The following is an 18,314-nucleotide window of genomic DNA, read 5'->3' as shown; positions in this document are numbered from 1 at the left end:
TCTGGCGGCTCGATCCGCTTTCCTCCATTTCTACGGCAAAGACGATCCTGAGCCTTGCTTGCGGAGACTTTCTTACTGCATCCGAGTTGTCCGCTTATTGTCGCCATTGGCTCTCGCTGAAGCATCATACAATTTCGGACGAATGCAGATACACGGCAGAAGCTGAATGAGAAGACGGCTTCTGAAATCTCGTACGACTACGAGCCTGTGCAGCCTATCAAAATTCCATGTACGCCGCCTGTTATTCGTAATCCCAGGGGTATATGCACGAGTCTCAGTCTCTTTCCTAACCAGGTATATATTGGCTGTCTAGCTGAAAAAGCATATATTAAAACACACAACCCTACACTCTTCGCTGTACTCTCTTAAATCAACACAATGATTCTCAGTGCAGTTCTTACGAGCGCATTCGCGCTTCTGGCATCCGCTCGTTACGCTCCCGACGGTTGCCCGCGGAAGATTGGCCCAGAGGGTGTACACGCCCGCATCCCGCCATTTTTTAATACCACTGGCCAACATCATCATAGCAAACCATGGTGCCCACCGCCTGTGGGCTTCTACTTCAAGCCATGGTGGATGATCCTCGCCACGAATCCCCAGTATGTCGCAATGCGTAATATACAATACGACCCAACTCCAGTCGACCCCTCGAACCCGACGGGTTTGGTAAACGACCTCTTTTCGTTTCAGCGTCTAGGCAATAGCACCATATTCACTACATACGGCGTTGATACCCCGGACCCACATCAACCGGCTGTGCTAGACTTTGCAGCAACTGGGATTCTGAAGGGTGCTACCAGTCGATTCGCAATCTTGGTATGGGGATGCGATGCCAACAGAGTGCCTTACTATGCGAGCTACTCGACAGAGACCAACCTCACAAAGACACTACCAGGTATCGATTTGTTGAGCACGAGTAACGAAGGACCGGATCAGGCAACCGTCGATGCGATTCTGAAGGCGCTCAAAGATCTGGAAAGTCCAGAGATTACGGAATGGGTAGTCAAGTTGAACCGAACGGCGCAAGATGGCGCACGGAAGAACTTGCCTAGGGTTAGTATCTGATTTCGACTGGACACGACAGCTGCTGACAAGACAACCTAGGTTACCTGTGATGATTACTGCAAGTCGAACCAAGGCCTGATTGGATCGATAGGTTGAGCACGTGACTAGTCGGGTTCAATGAGCCACCAGCTGGGCAAATCATTTTCTGGTGGGGATGTAACGATACTTGTTGTTTTTGTGATCTAACATGGATTTTGCAATGGAATGAACCTATGTGTCTAGAATGACAAGTAATGTTTCCGGATTGAATGTGTGCAAGTGAAGAATGTCTAAAGTGTACGTAGGCGCCCGGCAATGCCATGGCTCCTCCGCGGTGGGGCTTGCCAAGCCAATTGCCCGCGTTAGCGTCAAAAAAGTTAGAAGTTGCCCTTCAGATTGCGCGCACAACTTGGACGACACTACATTGACATCGCCATTGCAAAGCACATAATTTTGCGACACATTTAAAAATGGCAAAGCGAAAGTTGAACGAGCACGATGTGCCAGAAGAAATGTCAAGTGACGAGTCACACTCTGAGCGCAGCACTTCGCCCGAACCTTCGCAACCTGCAGCGACCGCGACCGAACCCGTAACGACCACCGCGACGCCGAAGAACAAGAAATCCACAAAAGCTGCCAAAGCGGCAGAGCCAGCGCCTGTCGCATCTTTTGCCGAACTCCAGCTGGAGCCCCGCCTGTTGCGAGCAATCCGCGATCTGAAATGGGCGTCGCCCACGGCAGTGCAGTCACAGGCCATACCGCTAGCACTAGAAGGCCGCGATATTCTGGCTAGATCAGGCACGGGCACAGGAAAGACAGCTGCTTACCTTCTTCCCATACTACACAAAACACTGCAACGGAAACAGACGTCGCTCATCTTGGCTCCAACAAGAGAGTTGTGCCAGCAGATTGCCAATGTCGCCAAATCCCTCGCACAACACTGTGGCCAGGAGATTAGGGTACGGAACATTGCGGGCAAGGAGTCGGACGCCGTCGTGAAAGCAGCGCTCGCCGATAAGCCAGAAGTGGTTGTGGCTACACCAGCGAGGGCATGGACCAACATCAATAACTCTACATTGGCCGTCAACGACCTTGGTACACTGGTTGTGGATGAAGGTGATTTGATAAACGGCTATGGTTTCGCCGAGGACATGACCAACATCGCTCGTGAGATACCCGTTGGCGTGCAAAAGATTGTTCTCTCTGCTACCCTCTCTACCGACGTCGAAGCTCTCGGTAGCCTGTTGTGTACCGATCCTGTTATTCTCAAGCTTGCCGACCTTGACAAAGACTCGAAAAGGGTAAGCCATACGCGCATATCCAGCTTGAAAATGCATACTGACACATCGCAGGTAAAGCAATATGTTTTGAAGGTTGCTGAAGACGAAAAGTTTCTCTTGATCTACGCCATGTTCAAATTGCAACTGATCAAGGGTAAGACGATTGTCTTCGTTGGTGATGTCGACCGGTCATATCGCGTTAAGCTTTTCCTCGAACAATTCGGAATTAAGAGCGCCGTGCTCAACTCAGAACTTCCGCTTGCGTCACGCACTCACATCGTGGAGGAATTCAACAAAAATGTGTATAACATTCTCATCGCCAGTGACGAGAATGACGTGGTCGGAGTCCAAGACGAGGACTCGAAGCCAAAGAAGAAGAAAGCAAAGAGGAATAACGACAGCAAAGACTCAGGCGTTTCTCGAGGTATCGACTTCCTGAATGTTGCCTGTGTCCTCAACTTCGACTTCCCTGGCAACTACAAGTCCTATTTCCACCGGATAGGAAGGACTGCGCGAGCAGGAAAGTCTGGAACCGCCATTTCATTCATCATTCCCAAGGAAAAGTACAGAAAACACAAGCCCACAAGCTTCGCTGGATGCGAAAATGACGAGGAAGTTCTCAAGAAGGTCGAGAAGCATCAAGAAGAAGGCCAAAAGCTAGAAAACTACAACTTCGATATGAAACGCCTGGAGCCATTCCGATACCGCTTTGCAGACGCGCTCAAGTCAGTCACGCGAATCGCTATCCGAGAAGCCCGCATCAAAGAAATCCACTCAGAGCTCGCCAAATCGCAGAAGCTCTCGCGATATGTAAGCTCATTCATTCCCTCCCATCCATTCCGCTGAGCCACCCTAACATCAATTCTAGTTCGAAGAAAACCCCGAAGCCCTTGCCCATCTTCGCCACGACCAGACTCTCAACCACCCCCTTAGGATACAACCGCATCTCAAGCACGTCCCAGACTACCTTTTACCTGGAGGTAAAAAGCCAGAGGATGTCGGGTTTGTCGGACTCAATCTCCCGAAACCCGATCGTAAGAGGTTCGTAAAGGGTAGGGGGAGGAAAGTGGTTAAGCGGAACGGGAAAGTGGATCCATTGAAGACCTTCAATGCACGGGGTAAGGGGAAGAAATAGAGGTGGATAAGTCAGAAGGGTTTTAAAAAAATGAAAATGGTAATAGCTGGTATTTTTGAGATGAATATGATGCAATATACCTGCCATGACTTACATGAATGTATACTACGGACCACTTACTGTGCTACTGCAGTACAGAAAAATGGGTGATGGGAATGCTCACTTGGGTTGCGACACACATGTCAAAGTTTTCGATTTGCTATCTTCGTTTTTCTGCTTCTTCATTCCATGCAGTACCTGATGCCAGCGTTTGAGGTAGACCGAAGGGAACGGAAGATGTGGTGCATGGAGCAGAAGACGAGACAACGTGTGACTGGCGGCTATTCACTAAAGGGATAACAAAGACTTTGAAAGTATGAGAATAATGAGGTTTAGTTCTGTATTTGGAGATGAAGAGAAAGGATAGTGCAGTATTTGTCGGTGAGCCAAAGTAGTTCTGGATCCGTGGATAAAGATAGGGATGGGAGGTTATAACAAGGTGTTGTGCTGGAGAGGTGGGATGCTTTCAAGTGTCTTTGTGCTTGGGAGGTTCGTCCAGAAAAGAGATTGGGTGAATCGAGGTGTAGGATTGTTCTCTGGCGGGTTGGGGTAGACGAAGGAGTTGTGTGATTTGGAGGTGTGGGTTGACTCGAGGGCAATGAACTGGACAGTGAGTTTTGGATTTGGAGAATATGTAGTTTGTGGTTTTGTGATGTTTATTCTTTTTGGAAATATATCGCCATGAGGTTAACGCATCACATGATGACGAGTCTTGCCAGTGTTCCCTTGAGAAACGTGTGAGTTTGTCTATTTTTTTTTAAATCGAGTTGTAGATTTGTATTTTTTGGACCTATACAGATGCCCAGAAAGATGTCCAACGACATTCACATTTCACGTGTAAAGTCTTTGAAGTTGAGATTTTGATGTCCATTCCCTATTCAAGCATGCATGAAATCCAGCAAGAATCACGTGTAATGATCGGATTACTATCGTCAAGCCGCATGTCAATAAAAAAGCAATTCCTCTTCATGGCTGACGATATCATGACACTGAAAGGGCGGTGCTTAGATGAGAGGGCTGAAAGGCAGGTTGTTTACCAACATGCCTTTGTGTAACCCACCACAAGTAGCAATCCCATCCCGTTCTGTCGGGTATTGGCTTAAGACGGCCGGTGACACAACATGATCAGGAGGACTGTCTCTCGGCTGCGAGTGAGCACTGGAGCACCGGTAGATCCAGTAAACAAGGCAAACGCTCTCTTCGGTCCGATAGAACCACTTAATGAAGATGCCGGGTTCTACGAGGCGTCTATCGGTTATGCTTGACCATTCTCCGGCCGCGTGGTTGACACCCCTCAACGGAAGGATTGGGACAAGTACTCAATCAGGCCTCGCCAAGTGTCTTATCTGTGAACGAGCTCAAGCCACAAATTTACGTTCTTTTGAAGATGAATGTCATCCGGAGGCCACAGAATTTCTTCAGCTCTCATCTTTGGGACACGAAAACTGCACAGTGTCGTGAATGCAGAAAGTCGGAATGACAAGGCTGGTGTACACAGGCTGGTTGCGCATGGCGTGTAGCCTCAGAAGTGGAGTCCCGGCGGCCCGCATTCAACCCCACTTAGTAGTACGTAAGCCGCGCCTAGTTCCCGTGGGACTGGCACCTTATCTGTTTGCGCCCTACACTAAGCCATGGATTCTTTGAGGCTAAGAGGAAAGGCCGCTGATTAGATGGCTTTCTGTACGATAATCAACGCCGACAGCGCGACTTCTCGAGCATGACCGCGTTTACGTACACTATGCCTATGCATCTCTCGTTTGCGCCATGTGCACATCAGATGGTGTCCTGTGAAACCGCATTTTTCGGGCTCCGAAATGCCTTCTTGCCTTTTCGTGGCCTCTGATTGTTACCGACAATTAAGGCAAGGGATGTGGAAATGAGCCAGTCAATAAACTTGTCATGGCACGGCGAGAAGGAAAGACCGCCCATTCAAATGAGACCGGATTTATCCTTCCGCACCGTAGTAACATTTACCTGGTGGTCCACCAACCATCTCGTTCAGATGGTGACATCTCTCTTGGCCGGTCCTTCCGGGACACAAGCCCAGTTAGGAAACTCTGACATGTTTCAGGACCCGGGAACATTGTGCTGCTTTAGAGAAAGTTGGTTGGTGCTTTTTCTTCCCAGCCTCATTCGTGTCAAGCCTCAAGGATATGTTTGGCATGAGCGTAACGCGCGTCGCCTACCAACTGTGGCCATTAAAAGGTGCATGATGTCTTGACGTTGACGTGGGATACGCGCCATGCTACCAGCATGTACGACTGTCATTCGCTTTTGTTCCCATCCTTGTCAGACATGCATGGAGCTGATTGTGAATGCTATTAACTGCGACCACCAATAAACAGACGTAAAATTAATGTGTAGTGACTGGGACAGGTGTACCATTGATTCTCGGCAGCGGAATCATGAGAACGACAATATCAGGCGACTTCGCCGTGGGTGCTGTGCAGCGAAGCGTCAACTGACACGTCTATCGTTTTCCTTTCAGCAAATAAGAGTCCTGCAGTGCCATAAGGTAAACTTTTATTAGGCCCCCCGTGTGGGATGTTCCGGCCGACGGGCCGCTTTTGAGCGGTTGACCGATACAATGGATATGCAGCGCGGCTGCGCAGTGTTGTTGCGGGGACTGGATACATATGTGATTGGTGAGCTTGTATCTAAATCATGTTGGTGATGTCATGCGGAGCCGTCTTTGTTTCTCTGTGACCATTTGCATGTTTAAAGGCTTGTGCTTCTAGCAAGGTGTGGTAATATGAAGGAAGGATGATGAGGACTGTTGCACGAGAAAGTGGAAGGGCACCATGGATGCCCTTGTCGTCTAACCCACTTGATCGACCGCGTTTCCCAGCTACGTGGTTCCCAGACCCACAAGGGCATTCGAGCAAGCCCACGTGTTACATGCGACTTTGCAGTTGTCGTATACTCCATACTGCCTTATACTTAGCAGGCGATCGGGACTGCTCTTTACGTGCCCTATAGCTCAGTGATGGGGCAGAGAGATCCATAGGGTGGCTCCCGATACTATCTAATCTGACAGGTAGCAAACATCACAGCATGCAATGTGCATTAAGTATGTACCCTGGCTAACAAGGATATCTGATACGTCATATTCATTAGATACAATTTGAGCGGCTGTTACATTGTGGGAACATTAGGAGATCGTGATCCAGGTTGATATAGTGTGTGTGTGTGTGTGTGTGTGTGTGTGTGTGTGTGTGTGTGTGTGTGTGTGTGTGCAGAAAACGAACGAATGGTGACATCGTGCGAGTTGTAAAGGTAACGTATAGTGGATGAGAAGGAAAGAATGCCCCCAGTCCTCAGGTATGACGCGACAGATGGGAGCATTGTGTTGCATATGGGCGCAAATGGCAGTGATGCGAAGATGATGCAACATATCTTAGTCGCCGGGCGAGTAGTTCTGGGTGTTCCAATAACCTAAGAGCTTGTGGATGTGATCAGGATGAACGTCGCCAATATCCTTGACCTTGACGTTGTGCTGAGTAGGGTGGTGGATTCCAAAGAAAATTCGCGATGCTTGAGATAGCTGAGGTACTCCTTGCGCCATCATGATGCCTGATCCGATCTTCAGTGTTAGAATATGCCCTCAAAGGTATTGGTGCTTGGGTGACTTGCAGATAGGGTCCTTATCAAGCGAGCTTTCGCCTTCCAACAGTGAAGGCATAGAGCCAAGGGAGTAGGCAATCGCATGTGCACTGGGTAACACACCGTGCTTTTTCGTACCCTGGCCACCGTACGTGAATATGGGGCTAAACTTGTCAAATACATGCGCAAGATTGATGGGCCATGTCACTTACACGGCGAAGCAAAATCCATGCCTGGGTGCGACTACGATGAAACGTCGGATCTGACTATGCACATACTCTCCATACCTCACAATAGAGATGGAGTTGTTGTATGCAGTTGCTGTCGAGCCAGCTGCTTCACTGAACAAGACCGAGAAGACCTAGTATGTTATGAGTCGAAAGTTCACTTTGCGTATAAGTACGCTACTCTACCTTGCCAACAGTAAAGAAACTGCTAGGTCTGACAAAATAAGCTGCACGCAATCAGTACTATTCAATTTACAAGGGGGTTTGCACTATACAATGGTCCAACGATTCCACATGGCTGTTCGGCGCGGGTTGGTTATAATTGTAAGTGCCTCTGATTTCTGGACCTTCTATAGCCGGAGTAGAAGCTGGCCCTGCTCGAACACCCTGCGGTGAATCGGTACGAGTGGGTTGGCTTTGAGGCGGGAGCCAGTCAAAGGGGAGCCAGTCAAAGAATACCCAGCCCTGTTCTAGATGTAGTCGTAGCATTAGCCTAAGAGAGCAAAGATAAAAAAACAAAGACAAAGAACAGGTGAAGGTTCACAAACCTTCCACATAGTGGTTTCTATAATAGCGCCCGTACTGTTCGTCCCAGTGTGTACGCAAATATCTCTGGTGTTCAGCGTCCCATACGGGTTCAGTCATGTTTCATTCAAGTATATACGTAGTACCGATTAATTCTTGTCGGTTGCGCGACGATTCAGCTTGCCATGTCGCGCATGCCTCCCTTTTTAAGTCTAAGGAAACAGCTAGAAGAGCCATCAAATGCAGCAGAGCCTCATTCCACACGTGCGAGTGAGTTGCCGAGTTCATCGATCAATATAGGGATGTTGCCGATGCATGTCGGATCTCGGTGCTCGCGAGGAGCACATGTCGAAGCCGAGGGGTGGCTGAAATCAGGCCGGGTGATGATCGGTAACACCTGCAGCGTGCATGGAGCATGCATGACAGGGGTGGTAAAGGCAGCGAGAAGATTACCACTTATACCATGTTAGCCTTGGTGACCAAAAATGGGGGCTAACTCGCTATGGGGCATAGCATATTGTCCCTCGGACGGTTTCAAGAAACCCTAGTACTAACATTTACTTGTCGCTCTAGATGGCTTCGCGATCACGGAGCCGCCCAGGCAACGTGTCGTTTGCTTTTCTACCAAAGCGCAAAAAACTCGGTGTGCAAATAAAGAAATTACACGTGGAACGAGAGCACTAATGAGTATCTAGCGAAACGGCTTCAATCCCTTTATGTTTTAATCGGTCCTCGTGGCAAAGCGACAGATTTCACAAATGACACGAGCAGTAAGGAGGAAGACATTGCCTCAATCGAAATCCAAACTCCCACTGAGAACCATCTACATACCAGTATGCGCACACATGAACGAGGAGATGACCCACCTGTACGGCCTTCAGACATGGGCCGCTATGCCAACCTCCCACCACCTCCACCACCCCCGCAATTTGCTATTTCACCCCAGATACTGGATGAGATACCAGCAAGGAGCCCTGGAGTTACGAATGAAGGAATCCAATCATATGAATTTCCCGAAATCGAAAGACAACATGAAGCGCTAGTGATAGAAAGGGAGGATCTTATGGGTTCTCGATTTCAGATGCAGATGGATAGACAGAAGATATCTGAGGCACGTGAGAAAACCGGTTTTCAAGAAGGATTGGTGATGGATCAGTTGCGTATTTTCCTACATAAGCAAGAAATCACCTTGCCCCAAGACATAGTGGAAACATTTGAGCTGATTGATGCTTTTCGAGGCCAGCTAGGTTCACTGGAGGCCGAGTATGACGCTATGGAACAAAACTACACGCTAAAGGAATTAAGATACTCAAGGAAAGAGTTGGAATTCATCGATAAGTTGAAAAGCGTTCACTCAAATAGCTCTCCTGTTGCTGGAACTGAGAAAATCCCGGGAGATCAGGGTGCCTTGCAAGTAACTCCTGCAACCGCGGACCGCTGGGAAATTGTCAAGCAGAACAACCAAATCGCCAATTCGACTCCACAAGAGAAGGCTCCACAGCTAGTGTTGCAGCGTCAAGTGAACTTCAATATCCAAGAGGATGACGACTCGTACACGGCAGGCTTTCGTCTACTGTCAAACAATGAACGCCTGAACACATGGCTCGTCGACATCTTGTTTCAACCTTATCTACCAATGAGCTATCCTGAAGATGAGGAGACTATTCGTGGTCCGACACACGGCTCTCCGCTAAAAGAGATCCCTGAAGGCTGGCATTGTATTTTTGCCTTTGGGGCGCAGTTTGAAAGTAATAATTGGAAGGACACCCATGGCAAATCTCAAGAGCAAGACATCACAGGATATAGCCCTGTCTCTCTCACACATGATTTTATCGCGATAAGACGAGAGGACATGCTTTCCGACAGGTTGCTGGTAGATTCAACGGAATTCCAAGGGGAACAAAACATTGTCCAGAAGGTGCCACGTCGGAAATGTCCGTTCAGGAACAGCGAAGCCTCTGGTGCCACAGATATTGAAATATATGGACCGTTCATTAGCGAGAGAAGAGACCCACAAAGGAGCTTCAGTAGCCCTTCGGTATCGCCTGGGCTGCAAATTTTACGAACACGACAGTCATTTCACAGTTTTCCTCACAAAATGGGATGTCAGGATCGCCGCGACTCCAAAGCCAGTTTGCAAGGAACATTGAAAAGTCGGACCAGGCCATTGAGAACTTCTCGTACGACAAACGCATTGCCAGACACGTCATACTGGGGGACGATCAAGACTCTGATCGAACCTCGAATTTTCCAGAGCTCCAATCAGGGAGATGAACATCTCACACGAGAGAAATGGGTTATTCCTCATCGATTCCTTCAGCACAATGCTGGGTAGAATCACCAAGAGACAGTCGAGTCGAGTCAAGGAAAATCACCTGTCTGCTATCAAAGATTTTTCGACGCTGTACACAGGGATGTCCAGGTTTCAACTCGAGCAACCCCTATTTCGGATTCTTATTGCACACGAAGCCTCACACATGCATATACTTTCTTTATTTGGGTAGCGTCATTATTGGTTGTTTTCTTTTAATTGGACAGCGTTAGCCGGCTAACATGAAAACAGGGCATGGGTTTCCACAAGAGATGCGTTGTCACAATATTTGCTTTGTACACTGTATACTACCTATTAAATCAATTTTCCTTGCAAAGTTCCCAACAACATGGTTTGGCCATACTACAGGTGCAGAGTTTTGGTTCGACCACGTTACCATCTGCTACTACATGGGTGACTGTGGAACAAGCCTATCTTTCCCAACAGGTTCCATCACTGCACGGTGTCTGAAGCCACTCCTGTGATACCAGATCTTGACCATTTGGAATGCTGCGTTATCTTAGTTTCAGGCTCCACAAAAGTGAGGCATCTGAGGCCTTGTAGGGATGCCCCTTCAACCCTGTTCCTGATGTGATTCTGCGCATCACACTGTGCAAGGATCGGTTTCAGAACAAGAGCACCGAATTCCTCCCAGTCGACAGATTTACACTTGTACAACCTCTATTCAGACCGATCATCTGGTTTTTGGCATACGCATCTACTGCCCAGCCTCTTCGAACGAGTCAAATTACGACCTATGAACAGAGTCATGATATTGTGGATAAGTGATCGTTTGACATGATTGGACAAGTCCTTAACGGGCTTGCAGAGGACTAGATGTGCTATATGTCAATCATGGATAGTCATTCACCGTCTCTGCTCAGCTTCTGCGCAAGAAAATGAAGAGGCTTATGACCATGCAATCAGACTTGTGGATCTAGCCAAGCCAGACGCAACTAGTTAACTAGCCTTATCCTACATGTTTGTTTTTTGTCAACTGCATAACCACGTCCTGAGATTTTTATGGCTCCTGGCTGATTGCCTTCTACCTTCTCATCCTCACCTTTTAGCTCGATGATAGATGTCAGAGTATAAGTGATGGAATGATGTCGACTTAAGGTTCTTTGGTAGTGGCAAAAAAAGACGATTTAAGTCTAGTTTGCTGCAATGTTATCCATTTCTAGATGTTTTGGTGATGCCTGAGGCCACCGGTGAAGAAACTGAGGAGCGGAAGAAAAAAGGAAAGCACATGGTTAACGAGATGTGGACATGACCTGCAGGCTGTGATAAGCGAATCACAGATGTGTGTGTGGGGTCTGATGTTCTTATTGGTTCGCAGGACGATGAGAGTATCGTGGAATCAGCCCCTTAATCCTGAGTTTATTGAGCTGGTTCCACGCCAATTTCGTTCGTTTGAGTACACATTTGCGCAGAACCAACGATTAGAGAAGTATTGTATGTTTCAACAAATTTACATGCTTACCCTACGTTGCGCTTGCCTCCATGGAGCGTCGACTGCAGTATCTCGCTCTTTGGCCAATAGGAAACCCGTACCCACAGAAGGGCATGTGGTGACGCAAAGCTGAAGGAAGAAGTAATGATTACAACAATTTTTGGTGTATGAGAGTTTGGATCGAAGAGAACCAATACGATTTCTTTTTGTGTAAAAGCGGCGGCCTCAGACAGCGCCTACGTCGCAAGTGCTAGCTTTCGCTTTTCAATTTGCATCACGTACGTAGCGCCACTGCGGTCGTTTGATTGGTCTGAACAGCTCACCTTGCATCTTGCCGACTCAGCCTTGCATCTCAGCTGGCTTCCCAAGAGCTCTGCACTACCGGGTCATAAGGTTGAGAGTGTATCGGAATGCCGTGCCGTTGGTCTCAATTGACGTCTACAATTGGGTCGTCTTTCCGAGTAATCAATTCATTGGACACGAGTAGCAGCCAGTGCATGATATACATATCTCATATGACTGCAAATCTCAAGTACCAATCGTAAATGCCCAGTGTGAGGGCGATGTTGCTGCGCTTACATTGCATTTTGCCACTGCTGTCTGCATGTCTTCATGTATGCACCGTATTCAGTGCATACTCCGGGACTCGTCACGATAACATATTTCGCATTCAATCTTGGAGTAATCCCTGTCCTCACGGTGTCGCTTTGAAACGACAACGGCGTCTGCATGCGGGAGTGGTGTGCAGTCTCCACATTAATGCACCCCACGTAGTAAAACGTCTAGTCATATTCTATCCGTGGAAGCCTAAGTGATGCGTTGGATCATGAGACTGTTGCAGCTGTAAACATAGGTTAGTTGATCGGTAAAGTGCACACCAATCGCCGAAGGTGTGTCAGGTTGAGTGGGTGGTGACATTAGGCAGTACTCTACGTAGTTGCCTTTCGACCGACCGGCTGAGTACACTGTAGCAATAAAATTGAGAAATGACTTTTGTGGCTTCTATCCTTGATCTAAAATACAAGAGTGCAGAGGTATTCCATATCTTCAAGAGCTATCTTTTCTATACCGGGGTGGGGATGTACGCCACAAATCTCGAGAAGTCTGCTAAGCGCTTTGCTTTGACGAATACGAGAAGTTTGGTCGAATTTAGTGTGAGGTCTACAACAGCGAATGAAAGACTCATAATCTGTGGCTCTTGCGCAACTGTGTAAGTGCACTCTTACGCCAGGTTGTGTCACACGCCTCTTTCCTTGTTATGCATACTGCATATGCATGCGCGGTTTATCCCTGATTTGGGAAATGGCCCAGTAACTAGGAATCTAGAATTACCGGTAAACCTCGCAAGTCTATATACCGAGCAGAGCCTCAATTACTCGAGTTCTGGCTTCCAGATAGGACTCAGATCGACGGATCACCTTGGAGGGGGCTCGAGTTACTGTTAAATCTGACACTTATCCCCAGTCAATTGATTCATTTGCTACATTAGTTTGTTGATTTAACTGGCACTATCAGGAAAGATGCAAAATCATTCTCTTCGTATATAGCAAATATGAGAAGAAAGAACGAGATGAGGGGCTGATCATAGCATCGTCCAAGTGCAGAACTGTCTATGAAAAATGATTGTTCCATGATAGGTCTTTCGTAGAGGATGTGAAATGTTTAATTTCTTCCATCTCGATACGATTCCAAGCACCTATGAACTGCAGTTGGTATCTATGAGTCTAGGACCAGCTGTTACATTGATATGTCCTCCTATTTCATGCACAATGTCTTGTTCTCGAACGAACATTCACCATATACCACAATATTACCATTATTTACATAAAGAAATTAAGTTAACATAGTGGTAATAACTCGAGAGTATGTTATTTAGGGATATGCCTACTCGAAAACGTGTCAGTGTCATTGCTTATAGTGACACTACAATGCAACACAAAATGTGATATTCAATGTACTATATTGTGGCCAACTCGCAGTGTAACTCCTTTTAGTTACTGATCGTAAAGCAGCGTTCTATGAAAGAAGCCTTGTTCAAAGACCTTTCGATACAGCTGTTAGTTCGCTTCCCATTCTTGAATAAGGCTCAACATTAAGCTCAAGCTAATAGCTTATAAAACAATCAAACTATATGATAGGTTGCCGCTAGAAGTATATGTTCATATTGCTACGGGACCACCTATCGATAGTCTATTGAAATTTGATAGCAGTTCCTTACTACGAAGCCTTCAGGAGTACGCGCAGAGCCGGGTAACCGTCGAAGTTTTACTGATAGTATCTTTCCATCGGGAAAATGAATTGCACATCGATCAGCAAGAACAGTAGAAAGAAACAGTGTGTGTAGGTTTCGTTCCCTGCTGTATTTCCTTCGTTCAGTTATCTCTTTGATGGACCAAATTTCGTTCATTTGAATTAGCCGGATAGTGAGCAAAAGTTCTGAATCCTGTGAACAAACGATTCCACATGATATCTGAACTGGCTTTTCGGGTAGATCATGCTTTACTGTTCGTATCTTGAATTCTGAATTTTGTCCAGTTTGTGCTGATACTAATGAGTGACTCTTGCTGCCCTTAACATCCCAAGCTTCTACATGGAACAGATCACTATGGATAGAAAACACTGCATCGATGGGGTCTTGATATGTTAGTTTACCCGGTCCTGGACAAATGAGGAGCTTCGTCTTTTGGAGTCGAGACACGAAGTCCCCAAGATCGGGCAAAATAACTGGGAGTGCTTGTAAGCGGAGGGATGAATCCAGGTCAGACCGTCGTTGTAACAGGAGACAAAGAGCACCCTGCGGATACTTTTTCAAGGTATGATTGAGTACCGCTACATGGGTTACACTGACTCGTGGTGTCGCTCCATCCAAGAACTCTAGCTTGCTGGAAATCTCTCGATAGGCCAAAATCGGAAGGATGGTGGATACTTCATTTCGTGAACTGGTAACAGTCGTCATGATCTGTTCATGTGCTTGTGTGCGCCAACTCTCGGATGCAACAATATTGCGATATCGAAAAACCCAAGAAGTGTTTGGGCATTTTGGCGAGAGACAAAGAGTGCAATCTAACCTGTCGCAGAAACTTTTCGGCGAATTAGCCAATAGAGGCTGGCTGAATTTGTGTTGGCTATAGCGAAATAAGAACATCGAGTGGTCGGCTGTGGCATTGTAGATAGCTTCTTGGAGCCTGACAAAGGCTTTCTCCCGCCCTTCTCCATAGAGAAGTGGCATGTTAACGTCAAACAGACCCATCAGTGAATATGTCTCATCTTCTTCCCTAGTGACGTTCCGATGGGATGCCCATGACAATCTCTCCGCAGTACTGAAATCATCAAGAGCTCGGACACGAATGAGAAGGTCTGAGTCGATTGATGTGATATCTGCAATTTGTTTGTAACGTTCGAATTTTGTACCGATGGCGGCCCAATTCTCCGCAAAGAACTCGACACATGTCGGGGCAATCAACTCTTGCAACGTCCAACCACGTGTGAACCATTGGCTTTTAGCGAACATCGGACCCCAGCCAGCTTCCGAATCGAGAACATCTTCTAGATAAACGTAGCAAATATTTGACTCTGCGTAGTATCTCCACATGGAATTGATCGCTTCTTGCAACTCAGCCGAACTAGATTTGTCGATGCAACAACTGTCAATCCAGATCCAAGTGTATCCGTCATTGCGTGCTAGTTTGCAAGCTCCTTGTATCTTTGCAAAACCTTTTTTCGTCCGCATCTGGCTTTGAAGGTGTAGAATAGGCGTACTGTTTATATCTGCAAATGTGACCTCTTCAGTGCTCCACCGGTGAGAAAGGATTGCGTAATCTGGAACCTCGCTTGGGACATAAGGACAGCTAAGCTCAAGCGACTCTGTGTTCAAAAGCCTCATAGCGAGATTGAATTGCTTGGTTTATGGTTGTTCAGGGTTAGGAAAATACTCAGGATATGCAGAATTGATAAGACCGAGTAAACTGGGAGCCGGGTAAGCCTTTAGTCAATTGGTAAAGCATCCCGATATTCGGGCGACGGGGGCAGTGCGCGACGCGGCTGCTACCTAATAGTTTATGGTGGACCGCCTGGTGTCCTGGTTCCAGCTGCAGCATATTGCATCACGCTAAATAGAAAACGAGCCACCTGAGCATTTTTAAAGAACAAACTAGCAGCCGACTGAATGGAAAAAGCACATATTTTATCCGAAAAATGCTCAGTGTGTACACTCTTGCTGAAGACAATTTTCGACGAACAGAAGCAGCAGAGCAGTGATTAGGGTTATAATTGGAGACTACATGAAGAAAGTTTACAAGAATGGACAAGGAACTAGTATGAACCAATATACTAGTATGCTGTAAGCAACAGTAGGATTGTATCCGAAAACTCGCGGGGGCTACAACTTGCGGCAACAAACGAGTCATACCCGTAGCTAAATCATCGGCATTAAAAATATCGGCCACCTCTTATTGAAGCACCATTCACTTCTCTCATATACAAAAAGTAGCATGTAACTCCGAGAGATTCAAGCATGCCAAGTCGGTCAACTCACTCTTCACCACCCCACCAAAACCTACCGGTATCTCTGTACCCGCCTAGTTAGTGCAGCATCAAATATCGCATCTCTGAAACTTAGCTATTCCATTCACCATCCCCGTTTTATCATAACACCATTCGTTAGCATCTTACTCCTAATCACACACTCGCTAGAGGCATTCACTTACATACCAGCCGCCACGCCAGTGATCACGCCCAACACACACGCCTTCCCCACAAGACTACATGTCTTGAGATTGAGGTGGCGCAGGGGTGGAAAGTATTCCCGGGAAGGCGGGGCGATATTTGGCTTAGTTTTTAATGTGCAGTAGTTGCTAGAATGCTACAAGGGATAGGGCAACGGAGTATGTTCGAGGGAAGAGCAAGAAGCAGTGAATATATGAACCTTTCATGATATGATTCAGTAGCAAGCCTCGCTATTGTTCTATGGGGCTACTTGTTCGCAAGGATGACTAGCGGCTAGACCCTTTATGTCAGGGCAAGATGGGGTATTACAGTCGCCAAGCTCATTGCGATATGGGAGCTGAATAATAATTGTTTTCGGAATACAACGATCTGTTATACCAGATTAGCGAAGATGGCCTTACAATAGTCCGTCATATCTGACCTGTGGTCTTAAAAACTAAGATTTCGCAGTGACGACAGGTAGACTCCATCCTTCTGAGAATTACTCCGCTGTCGCCTCCAGCATCCTCGATTGTCGAAAAGCATTTACAAGGCCATCATTACCTTATAATAATGGAAGCATTGGATGACAAGTGACATACAAGCTAGATTGTTTTGATCATCCGAAAACCTGTGCAGTAGAAATCTACTTGCACACTGAAAACCGCTCATATGCAGGAATGAAAATGCTGTAAAGTAATTCACACCCATTCGTTTTCCATTTTCCATTCTATAAGCGGCCGTATCAAGGCCGACACATTTATTCAAGCAAACTTGCAACCTGAATCTATCATAGCGGCAACAACCCAAGTCGAAGTCAATGCTATCCCCCTCCCATCTCCCTCAAGCCGTTAAATCAACCCAAGCCTTGATAATCCTCTGCTTCGCCGCCCCAAAAGGCCTCTCCCCATCCACCTCCAGCGTCTGACACTCAAACTCACTTACCAAGGTCCCCTTAAACGGCTTCTGCACACCCTCCGTCCAAACATGAATCACCTTATCCGCCATTGCCTCAATCTGAATTCCCTGAAACCCCATCAGCGCCGCCTCGCGCTGCAACCACCGTGCCGCAGCTCCCATAATGCCCCGCCCTTCATAGTCGCCCCGCGTAGACGTCGCATTGCGCATGAGCACCTGACGCGGCGCAGTGGGCTTCCACGACGCCGGATCTCGCTGATCCCGCTGTTCGAGCGCGCCGTAGAGGATACGGAATTCGGGCCAAGCGGCGATTAAGGGTTTCATTTTCTCGGGATCAAGCGGGGTGAAGCCGTCATAGCTGAGCATTATGCTTACGAGCGGGAAGTCCATCTGGTCTAGTAACCGTTGCCCTTCTGCTGCGCGGCCTTGCGTCTTTTCCACGCTTTTTGTATCGAGTTCGCCGGCGTCCCAGAGGAGGGCGCCGCCGGTGGCGCGGGCTGTGTCGGTTTTGAACTCGTATTCTGTGTCGAAGACGCCGAAGGAGAGACCTGAGTCGATTTGGTGGCGGACTAGGTATTCGAAGTTGAGAGTGTTTTCGACGACCCAGCGGCCAAGGTTGCGGTCGGGCCATATTTTCTGCCAGACACTCGAGTGAAAGCCATGACTGTGGGCGAGGATGGCGGTGGCCCAGGGGAGGTGGACCGGCTTCAATTTTCGGATTTCGTAGCGCGGGGCCAGATGTGAGGGGTTGGAGGGTGTGGGCACACGAGTGTTTGTTAGTTCTGACATTTCTAGCAAGATTTGGATTTGAATTTAACAAGTTTGTTGGTGACGATGTCGATATGCTGGCGGAAGGTAGAGTAACGTTGGACGGCGAACTTTCCGGCGGTGTCCCTGGAAATTAAGAGAAAGAAAGGAATGCCAGGTGAAAACAAATAGCCGATGGACTTGGTTGCACAATATAAGCGGCTTGGTAAGTAAATGTTGACTGGCCTTGCATAGATCCTGCATGCTAAGGAAAAAAGACTGTTGAGGTTTCTGCAGTTTATTTCCTTCATCTCGGACCAGTACTATC

At 47.4% G+C, this 18,314-nt stretch overlaps 6 protein-coding genes across 6 annotated transcripts; 3 read left to right on the top strand and 3 right to left on the bottom strand.

Annotated features, from left to right (window-relative positions):
• Nucleotides 1-378: 378 nt before the first annotated feature.
• On the top strand, nucleotides 379-1,304 carry PSV08DRAFT_357891 (uncharacterized protein; the record flags this gene model as incomplete). The annotated part of the gene is made up of 2 exons (XM_014222658.1): nucleotides 379-1,053; nucleotides 1,105-1,304. The coding sequence occupies 2 exons, from the start codon at nucleotides 379-381 to the stop codon at nucleotides 1,159-1,161; spliced, it is 732 nt and encodes a 243-aa protein (XP_014078133.1). The 3' UTR covers nucleotides 1,162-1,304.
• A 210-nt stretch (nucleotides 1,305-1,514) lies between these two features.
• PSV08DRAFT_375996 (P-loop containing nucleoside triphosphate hydrolase protein) lies at nucleotides 1,515-3,459 on the top strand (the record flags this gene model as incomplete). The annotated part of the gene is made up of 3 exons (XM_014222657.1): nucleotides 1,515-2,345; nucleotides 2,397-3,134; nucleotides 3,193-3,459. The coding sequence occupies 3 exons, from the start codon at nucleotides 1,515-1,517 to the stop codon at nucleotides 3,457-3,459; spliced, it is 1,836 nt and encodes a 611-aa protein (XP_014078132.1).
• A 3,436-nt stretch (nucleotides 3,460-6,895) lies between these two features.
• PSV08DRAFT_346044 (uncharacterized protein) lies at nucleotides 6,896-7,973 on the bottom strand (the record flags this gene model as incomplete). The annotated part of the gene is made up of 6 exons (XM_014222656.1): nucleotides 6,896-7,071; nucleotides 7,132-7,265; nucleotides 7,314-7,462; nucleotides 7,515-7,555; nucleotides 7,604-7,798; nucleotides 7,877-7,973. 6 exons carry the CDS (start codon nucleotides 7,971-7,973, stop codon nucleotides 6,896-6,898), a joined length of 792 nt encoding a protein of 263 aa, XP_014078131.1.
• Nucleotides 7,974-8,426: 453 nt separating this feature from the next.
• On the top strand, nucleotides 8,427-10,188 carry PSV08DRAFT_406453 (uncharacterized protein; the record flags this gene model as incomplete). Its single annotated transcript, XM_066093740.1, has 2 exons — nucleotides 8,427-8,496; nucleotides 8,549-10,188. The coding sequence occupies 2 exons, from the start codon at nucleotides 8,427-8,429 to the stop codon at nucleotides 10,186-10,188; spliced, it is 1,710 nt and encodes a 569-aa protein (XP_065949942.1).
• A 3,608-nt stretch (nucleotides 10,189-13,796) lies between these two features.
• Nucleotides 13,797-15,515, bottom strand: PSV08DRAFT_213432 (heterokaryon incompatibility protein-domain-containing protein; the record flags this gene model as incomplete). Its single annotated transcript, XM_014222655.2, has 1 exon — nucleotides 13,797-15,515. The coding sequence occupies exon 1, from the start codon at nucleotides 15,498-15,500 to the stop codon at nucleotides 13,797-13,799; it is 1,704 nt and encodes a 567-aa protein (XP_014078130.2). The 5' UTR covers nucleotides 15,501-15,515.
• A 1,527-nt stretch (nucleotides 15,516-17,042) lies between these two features.
• Nucleotides 17,043-18,159, bottom strand: PSV08DRAFT_397874 (uncharacterized protein). Its single transcript, XM_014222654.1, has one exon. It carries the CDS (start codon nucleotides 18,026-18,028, stop codon nucleotides 17,165-17,167), a length of 864 nt encoding a protein of 287 aa, XP_014078129.1. The 5' UTR covers nucleotides 18,029-18,159; the 3' UTR covers nucleotides 17,043-17,164.
• Between the last annotated feature and the right edge of the window lie 155 nt (nucleotides 18,160-18,314).

The sequence above is a fragment of the Bipolaris maydis genome, assembly GCF_028858645.1.
Source record: "Bipolaris maydis strain C4 unplaced genomic scaffold PSV08scaffold_1, whole genome shotgun sequence".
In the NCBI taxonomy this organism is placed as follows: Eukaryota; Fungi; Ascomycota; class Dothideomycetes; order Pleosporales; family Pleosporaceae; genus Bipolaris; species Bipolaris maydis.
This window is presented reverse-complemented; position numbering and strand designations above follow the sequence as displayed.

What these genes read in the sequence shown, in the direction of transcription:
- PSV08DRAFT_397874 (XM_014222654.1), bottom strand. Translation starts at nt 18,028, where the DNA reads ATGTCAGAACTAACAAACACTCGTGTGCCCACACCCTCCAACCCCTCA.